Source organism: Bidens hawaiensis, unplaced genomic scaffold, assembly GCF_021521415.1.
Source record: "Bidens hawaiensis isolate Kalapana, Puna unplaced genomic scaffold, B.hawaiensis_p1.1 tig00012010_1, whole genome shotgun sequence".
NCBI classification, from domain to species: Eukaryota; Viridiplantae; Streptophyta; class Magnoliopsida; order Asterales; family Asteraceae; genus Bidens; species Bidens hawaiensis.
In genome coordinates, this window is record NW_027491964.1 from 4,366 (window position 1) to 14,304 (window position 9,939).

The 9,939-nt window shown below is 33.6% G+C and overlaps 1 protein-coding gene across 1 annotated transcript; it reads left to right on the plus strand.

Moving 5' to 3' along the window:
- Positions 1 to 7,324: 7,324 nt before the first annotated feature.
- On the plus strand, positions 7,325 to 9,286 carry LOC143539694 (LOB domain-containing protein 39-like). The gene is made up of 2 exons (XM_077032928.1): positions 7,325 to 7,722; positions 8,684 to 9,286. The coding sequence occupies exons 1-2, from the start codon at positions 7,539 to 7,541 to the stop codon at positions 9,127 to 9,129; spliced, it is 630 nt and encodes a 209-aa protein (XP_076889043.1). The 5' UTR covers positions 7,325 to 7,538; the 3' UTR covers positions 9,130 to 9,286.
- Positions 9,287 to 9,939: the final 653 nt, after the last annotated feature.

The window sequence follows — 9,939 nt, forward strand, 5'->3', positions numbered from 1 at the left end:
TACCTATAGGTACAAAGATTAGTGTGTATACATCCTATGATAAATTGACACGTGGTTGCCAATATCTTCATTGCAGATCTTGTGAAAGCAAACTAAACAAAAATGGCTGGAAACCAACACCGTGGTAGGGAGATGACTGACGTAATGGGACCCAGCAAATGGATTTGCTAGATTTCTTTTTTTAAATTTATTTTCACAATTAATGAGGAAAAGAAAATAAAGATGAAGGTTCAATAAAAATCAGCTTCGGAGTTCTAACTTCTAACTTGTGGTGTTGGACGTTATTAATTGATATGACACAAAACACTATTAAATATAATGGAGAATAGTCATAAAAACTTATAAATTAAGTTAAGACTATTTGTAATGGAGGGCTATCAAATGAGGGAGATTTTTAACATGCAATGTCACGTTAACAGAGAGACGATTGTTAATATAGGGTTTTGATGGTGTTCAAGCCCTTTACCCCTTTTTAATTTATTATTATTATTTTTTTTAAACATACATCGGCGACAAATGTATCCCCTCCCCACCTTATCGCCCAAAAAACCACCACTTATCGCCTCATTACCTATAGCCTAAGATGACTACTAGGTGTATTTATTTTTTACGCAACTCGAAATCTGACCTGATAAATTGTTATCATTAACCAGAAAGTACTCATATCCATTGAAAGATTAGGGGTGTGTTTTGGTTATAGATTTAAATTTCTCAACTCGAGAAACCCGAAATCCGAAAATACAACCCGAAGAACACCCCTCATGGCTACACTAAATCACCATGTACAATTGACATCTAACTAATGTATATCATACTCTCGAAAAGACTAATGCCAGTAAGACCAAGCATCATTTGTGACATTCGTCAATTTCGGGTCTCGTTTGTATTCGTTTTTGTATTCGTTTATCATGTAAACCGACCCATTTTGTAAACCAAAGCTTATGATATAATCAAAATGATGGATTTTATGTTACAATATTGTTTTACATTTGTTGGGTCTTGAAAACATTCTTTTTGGTCCTTAAAACTCCTTAAAATGACTTAATCCAAACTTTGGGGACTATTATTGCCATTTACCAAAAACTTATTTGACCATTTCAACCATCACATGCATCTTTACCCTATTTGTATGAACCATACTCTTACCATTATAAAAGCAAGGCTCCATACACCATATTGGTTGTTCATCTTCTCCAAAATCTCTCTCAAATCCAAGTATTCATCTTCAACATTTTGTTATTTTTATTTCTTAAGGTCAACTAACTATAGTCTTTCATTTTAACTTGTTCATCTAATATTACTAACACTTGAATATGGTGGTACAACATATATATAATACACACCCCTTGTTTCCTTTATTTGTTACTTCACCGACCCCGGTTGGTTAAGTTTCGAATGTCATAAGGCAAGGCTTCATGGAGGACTTCGTGTTCTTGATATATATACACACACATAACTTATTATACATATCACTTATGACTAACTTCTAACCCTTTTAGTTTTTTCATCTTATTTACAAGTTTCATGGTGTGGGTTTGTATAAGACTAACCTCGGTTTAACCGAAACTAGTCCAGACCGGAAACCAAACTTTTGTTTACTAGTTTTGTTAAAATAGTTGTTTAAACATGTTTATTGCTAGATTTGAGTTTCAAAAAAATCATTTTTACAAGTTCTTTGATATTAAGCATATGGAATCCATCTATAAACTCGTTGGGAGATGGAAACCGAACTAAACCGAAATTTTTGCTTAAAAGACTTGTAGTTAACTTTTTAGTTGTAAAATTTAAGTTTTCTTCATTTATAAACCAGTATACAAGTTCTATGATATTTGGGCATGTAGAAACCATCTATGAACTATTTGTGAGATGGAGACCGAACCAAATCGAACTATACCGACTTTTACTTGCTTAAGACACACAGGTGTGTTTTTAACTATCAAGACTTGTGTATTTCTTTAAAAATAGTTTACAAACTGATTTTAATTATTTTTTTAAGTACTTGGAATTGTTGGATCCAACTTGATCTCATCACATAGTTTGGACCGACAAAACCGAACACTCGCTTAACGTGCGTTGTTAGTTCTAAACAATAGATTTACATACTTGGTTAAGTGTTAGTATATTTTAATGAGTTATCTCATAACAATTAATATGTTGGAAAGTTGACTTTGGGTTTGACCATTTGTCAAGACCTGAATCGACAACCCGAACACTCGTTAAAAACCCGTTTTAGTATCTTTGTCTCAAAGGAACTTGCATTTTAGCATTTTTCCCACCTTATTACTTAACATTGGTTAAGTAAATATTAAGGTTAGGTACTTTAACCCGGTTTCGAGCAAACTTACATTTTTAAAGGATTGTTATTATAAATTCTTAAATAGTTACATTTTAAACCTTGAACTTTAATTGTTTACTTTTTGCAACAGTTATTTTATTTAAAGATCTTCAAGACAACCATTCTAAATCCAAGATTTTATTGTCATTTAGGCCTTGCTCGTTAAACTTCATCCATCCGGTTATTCATCTTTTACCGATCAAGTTTTATACTTGAACGTGAGTAACTTCATACCCCGTTTTCTATCTTTTGTTTTGGGGTGACATTTCATACTTATTCAAATCAAATGCTTTATACTTTAGTCTTAAACCACAAACGTTGTTGTATACTTTACTTGAATAATTGCTCGATTTGGTGTTCTATACTTATATGCCTATGTGTTTATCGCTTTCGGTTGGTGGAATCTATAAATCCTAGACTACTTGGCATCCCCTTGTAGCAAGGTTTCGTTAACGTAATGCAATTAACGATATTCTATTAAATCCTAGACTACTTGGCAATCCCTTGTAGCTAGGTGGCGCTAACGTGATTCTATTAGCGATTGTCAATTTATCCAAGTTTATAGCTATTATTTATGGTTTTGTATACTAGTTTTGTGGCTTTTCATACTATATATATATTGTTCAAACTTATGAATTGCTCACCAACCTTTGTGTTAACAACTTTATTTTATGAAATGTTACAGGTTTGCATCTAGGTTGATTATGGAGTTCGGTGAAGAAAATGACACAAATACCGTTAGGATATTAGCAAAAATGAACAATATTTGATTTGCTATATTTTGCTGTATTTTGTTGTATTTGACTTATGAATATTTGGTTATGTGACATTTTCGATGTTGTGAAATGAAACGAGTTTGTTAAATATTGTCGCTTTAAATAGTGTCATGCGCTTATGGGCAATCGTTACACCTCGGTATGTTCCGCCACCTTTGATCGGGGTGTGACATCATTGGTTTGATCGAGACTATAAATCTTTATCTAGTTAATACCCTTAGTTTGACGAATGCACTGGCAACAAGTCGGAGTTTGTAGAGAATAATAGCACCATCACAAACACAAAACAACATTGTCCCGTCAATATAAGTGAAGTTTAACAAATTTTGTCCATATTAACAGTGAGTGGCATTATTGAACTGATCGTTTGGGTTAGTATAGGATGAAGGGGACGGCCCTAATGTTGTGACATATAAATCTTACACAATTAACGAAAAAGGTCTCACGATTATTCAATAAGAAGGGTTTCAATTTTTTCAAGTCATCCCATCATACTTGTCATTTTGTTCTTGAGATAAAGCAAAAGCACCAATATCATATCATATGAGGAAGAAGCATGATATAGATTAGAGCATATGATAAAGATGAAATAGTGGTTATAAGAGGGGGCATATAAGGAAAAGACGTAAAAGAGTAGAAATATAAAAGGAGAATTTTATGAGATGGAAGTGAGAAGATATATTCATGAAATATTACATGACCAGAGGTGTACTTGCGAGAGGTGAGACGATCATAACATAGATACTTTTATGACTAGAAGTGTGCGTGCGAGAGGCGAGGCGAGCATAACATATTAACACGGATACTTTTATGACTAGAAACGTACGCTAGGAGTATATGTGTGAAAGATTTAGGATATAACTTTGCTTGTTTTGTATTCTTGAAAGGGGTGAAAAAGACCATAGAATGTACAAAGAAGAGCATAATGTGAACAAGAATTATAAGGAATATGATATGATTATGAATGAATGAGAATCAAGGAGGAAAGATAGTTTTTTTCATTAAAGATGATGTGATATACGTATCATATCCAAATTTATTTAGTAGAGAAGCTAAGAACACTGGTGTTTGAGCAATCCAAAGTCCAAACTCATAAAAGACTTGTTTTTTTTATCCAAAACGGGCTAGCGATGTAACTTGTTGCTAGTTCTCATTCTAGTTCAATGTAAAAGAATACGTGAACTAAGACATATATCTAACTAAAGTTCAAAAAACATGGTTTTGCATATTTAGTACTATACGTTTGAGACAACATGTCGACTGAATTTGATTATATCCCGGTAGTGTATAAACACGAGATCATTGTGAACGAAAGGATAAAATTGTCTAATCGAAATAATAAAGGAAATATCAATATACAATCTGAAAGAACTTTAAAAACTAGGAAAGCAAATTTCTAGAAAATGTACAAAGCTTGATAACCTATAGTAAGTAATTCCCTTGTAACATGAATAAACACAATCACACACTTAAAGTCTTATTAAAACTTGTGGCATGTTTGGGAGTGAGTTTCCAAACAACATATTGACTTATGAGCGCAAAAGAGTCAAGCCGTTCGTTAGCTACTTGAGCCTAGATTGATAAAAGCTTGAAACGAGCCAAGTTTTTCTTTTTTTCCCTTTTTTTAAGCCCAACCCTCAAATAAAGCTCGTTTAGTTATCGAACTCGAGCTCGAGCCTTGTGTATTTTTAAGTTTGACCTCTCATAGACTCCTATGGATAAATTTTACACCACACATTACAGCTTAGGCTCATTTAAATATTTGTCTCAAGATATATAAAAATAATTAAAAACATGGGAAAATGTCGTAAAAAATCAATGTACTTTTCATTTTAACTCACAAAAGTCCCTCAACACTTTTTTGAACCTTAAAATCCCTCAACATGTTATTTTTGAATAAAATTATGAATTTTTTTAAAAATTATTTAAATTGATGGTTCTTGTAATTTTACCAAATTACAACTTTAGTCCTCAAGTCCAAATATTAATTATTTTTGACCGGTTGTTTTTTGCATATGCATAACATCCTTGGTCCCAAAAATAAATGAGATTAACTTCATCCTTTTTTTGTTGTTCTTGTTTTTGTTAAATGAATATGTAACAAACCACTCTTAACATAAAATCATTTTTTAAATAAACTTTAAAAGTGTTCACCAACGCAGCGGTCACCGTGCTCATTTTCCAGGCGAAATGGAAGGATAATAACCACCAACCGGCGATGGCAAACTTGACACGATCGACGACGAAGATAATGTTAAACCTTAGACAAGTGAATCAAGAACGCCAAACACGATTTTGCATAAAACATTTATGCGACTCTTTTCATTAATAGAAAACAAGAACGAAATACTTTCTATTCTCTCTACTTTTCTCTACCACAAACAAAAGAAAACTAATGATGGGTATATATAGCACTCACAATTATAATCCTACTCAAACTAGGAAACATAATTATACTAGACTTCTAATTTATTTAATAATAAATAAAAAGATAACTATGACACCAAGTTATTCAACTTGGTCCTTAAACTTTAGATCTCCACCAAACCGCCCCTTGAGATCTTCCGTACCACCCTTACACTTTTCGTATTAGTCATTCGGGTCCTTCAAGTTGGTGTTGCTCCAGGTTTTACAGATAAGTCGTAGATCTTGTGATGATGTGTTAGACACATATTTGGCGATGGTGCTCCGAGTAAGCACCGCAGATGGCAGATTTGAAACAACGGTATTTTTTCCGACCAAAAATTGCAGATTTGTGGTACTGATTATTGGGCACGGTGGTGCAGTGCGATAGGAGGATTTTAATTAACTTTTAAAACAAATCACAATTTTGTTCAAAAATAACATGTTGAGGGATTTTAATGTGCAAAAAAGTATTGAGGGACTTTTGTAAACTAAAATGAAAAGTACATTGGTTTTTTATGATATTTTCCCTAAAAACATATATAAATTAAGAGTTAATTTATCCTACAGAGGGCTATAAAAATAAAAATGATGAGAAAAATTTGTGTCAATCCATCTATCTTATGGTGTATCTTTTGTGTTCTTTGATTATCTACATCTCACATAATTTTATAAAAAAAACCTTCCTTCACCCCCTTTTTCTCAAAAGAATATATATATATATATATATATATATATAAAAGGGTTCAAATAAAAACAATTGTTTTGTGAGAAGTGTGAGAAGAGCTTTAAAATAAAAAAAAACCACTTAAATATAACACTATACCATGTAAATAGAAAACAATACAATTATTTAGAAACTACCAATCTCAACCACTAGATCATAGATCCAAGGGCCTAGATCTATTCTTATTCTTCTCACAAGAATATTGTTTTTTACATTAACCCTACCCTATATATATGTGTGTGTGTGTGTGTGTGTGTGTGTGTGTGTGTGTGTGTGTGTGTGTGAAAATATGCATGTATGGATTTGACAATATGTTTTCCTCTTGTGGGGGACTAGTGGCATCATAGTCGGTCAAACTATTTTAAAAGTTGTTTCATGTAAGTTGACTAAACATGAAAATGCGTGTTTTGACAATCAACATGTATTTATACCTTTTGCTTTTAACACATTTGGCTTTCTCGTGTATGAAGCTATGGAGTTATTTAACTGAGTTCAACGTGTCATGCCTAGTAACGTTATGACTCCAAGATCGGTCAACATGGTTTTAAAATAGTAGATTTTGTAATTCTGAAGACGCATCGACGCAACTTATTGCCCGTTTGCCTTATGTTTCGATGTATGTCACTACGTTATAAACTTTTGAATATAATTTAGTATATAGTTTTAAACTTTGAATACAAGATAATAGTCTTGTGAATTTGGTCTAGTGGTTAGTTGGTCTGCCCTCTCTAATGGAGAGGCAAGCTCGATTCCCACTTGAACAATTTTCATGGACATCTAGGTAAAATGGTGAATCATGACTTTAATCACGGGTTCAAACCCAACATTAGGCAATGGTTTACAGATTTCTTCTAGTTCCCGCACATTAAAGCGTACGACTACGATCTCACAACAGTTGAGTAATCGATCTTAAACATAATCGTGAATAATATAAATTTACACGTAAGATTCTTTACCCTCTGGGTATGACGTATATAGTTTCTTTGGATTCCATCACATCGATATGAAAACGAAAAAGCATCAAATTATTATTATTATTATTGTCCAATAAAAAAATAAGAGAGAAAGAAAGAAAGAAAGAAAGAATAGAAAAGTCCGCGAAAACACGGAGCCGCTCTCACCCAATACTTTGGAATCCACCACACCCACTAACCCACTCACCCCTTAACCCAACCACAGTTAACCCCTTAACCCAACCACAGTTAACCCTTACCTCTACAAATCCCACCACTCCCTCGGTTTTCCCCATCTCCACGGCTTCTTTTCTCCGCCTCCGATCACTTTCCGGCAATTAATAATGAGTTGTAACGGATGCCGAGTGCTTCGTAAAGGATGCAGCGAGTCATGTATCCTCCGTCCGTGTTTGCAGTGGATTGATGCGCCTGAATCTCAACGCTATGCCACTGTGTTTGTTGCTAAGTTCTTTGGACGTGCTGGTCTCATGTCGTTCATCTCCGCCGTGCCGGAAACTCAACGTCCATGTAAACTACCGTGACTTGAACGCTAGGTTGATTAGGTTTAATTTCACGTTCAGTTGAATTAGATCGTGATTAGGTTTAATTTGACGTTGAGTTGAATTAGATCGTAATTAAGTTTAATTTGACGTTGAGTTGAATTAGATCGTGAATTAGCTAGTTTTGATTCGAATTTTAACCTAATTTATGAAATTATGACTTAATTGATTGAAATAGTTAGATTTAGCTAGTTTTGATTTAAATAATTGTTGATTAATTCATGAATTTGTGATTAAAACTTGTTAGCTAGGGTTTGTGATTCATGCATATATCTAGAGTTAGCTAGTTTTGATTTGAATTTTAACTTAATTCATGAAATTATTATTACTAAATTGATATAGCTAGGGTTTGTGTGGATTGATTTCTAGATTTAGCTTAACTAATTCATGAATTTATGATTAAATCTATTTTTTATCATTTGTGATGAATGAGATATTTAGATTTAGCTAGTTTTGATTTGAATTTTAACCTAAATCATTATGACTTAATTGATTGCAATAGTTAGATTTAGCTAGTATTTTATTCAAATTTTGAACTAATAGCTAGGGTTTGTGATTATTCGAATTTTGAATTAAATCATGATATATGACTAACTAGGGTTTGTGGTTGATATGATGTTTAGATTTGGCTACTATTTCATGAATTTATAACTAAATTGAGTTAGCTAGTGTTCGTGATTGATGAGATTGTTAGATTTAGTTACTTTTGATTTGACATTTAACCTAATTCATGAATTTATTACTAAATTGATTTAGCTAGGGTTTGTAATCGATGCGATTTCGATTAATCTACCTTTAATTCAACTTAAACACTACTTTTAATTCGATCAATCTACTTTTAATTCAACTTGTTATCAGTTTGCCGTCTGTTTCGATGCAATCACTGCTTTTCAGTTTAAAATTATTTACCAATTGTTTTGCATCTGCAGCTCTTTTCCAATCACTGTTATTCGAAGCAGCCGGCCGGACAGTGAATCCGGTGACAGGCGCCGTCGGACTGTTATGGACTGGAAACTGGCACCTCTGTCAAGCAGCAGTGGAAACAGTGCTCCGCGGCGGCACGTTACGGCCAATTGCCGACTTAATCGATGGGTTTCCGATGATGTCGAAACTCGACGACTCGTCGGAAATTGATCCGGTCACACAGCCGCGGTCAAAAATGCAGAAGCGCAATGTAACGGAGTGTCATGATCTCGAGCTGAATCTGAATCGGAGTTTTCCAGAAGTGAAACGGCGGCAGGGAAGTCCGTCGATGAATTCGGATGAGTCGTCGGTGACTACTACGACGTGTTTCGGGGAGTATAATTATAATTATAATTATAATTGTTATGGTGGAGAAGGAAGAGAATTGCATCTGTTGAATCTGTTTAAATGATGTTTTTGGCCGGAGTTTAGATTCCGGTGAGTTTTGTAGATCGCCGGTTCAGGATTTCCCTCCGGTCTGTTTTTGTAAGGAGGGAAAAATGAAAGTTTGCCGGTGATTACTTTTTGCATGACTTGAGTTTTGAATCCGGAAATTATAATAAATTATTTTATTCATAATATAACTGTTACTGTTTTTTAAAAACGTTGTTAGTTTGAGTCACGTTCATGATAAGCAAGCAGAGGTTTTATTATGGTGAGTCTTTGGGTGGTGATTTCCTTTAGAATTGGTGGCGGTCAAAATCATTGGTGTTGGGTTATTTGTCAATCAGTGTATATAGATGACTGAGCTTTGTTGGTCGTTAGAAAAAAAGATAAGAATTAGTTTTTGATAATTGTTGATGTTTAACTAAGATCTTTTGTTGATTGCTATAAAATTCCCCTATGCACATGTAAGAATGAACATTATGTTACTATTAATATAAAATGTTGTCCGTAGCGTAGCAGACACAAGATGATAATTATATTTATAACCGTGTTAAATACAAATATCAATATGTGATATAATCCTTTATACCGTGTTATGTTTTCTTGAACCCTCACTCAATATTCAAAAATACCATACAAGATAAATGAAGCAAGGATTGTTGGTTCGTTGGATATATGTATCATACTATCATGGTTAAAGCACGCTCAAGTGTGAAAGTGAACTTATACAAAACCCGAGGTTTAGAATTCAAAAATATAATATTTGTGGTTGATGCATGACGTCAACGCGAATGTGTTGCGTCTAAAGCGAATCAAATCGAGTAGTAGAAGAATC

Bases quoted from the DNA above. Each gene is read 5' to 3' on its own strand.
- LOC143539694 (XM_077032928.1), top strand. From the start codon at position 7,539: ATGAGTTGTAACGGATGCCGAGTGCTTCGTAAAGGATGCAGCGAGTCA. The intron at 7,723-8,683 runs GTAAACTACCGT...TTGCATCTGCAG, and splicing joins GCCGGAAACTCAACGTCCAT to CTCTTTTCCAATCACTGTTA.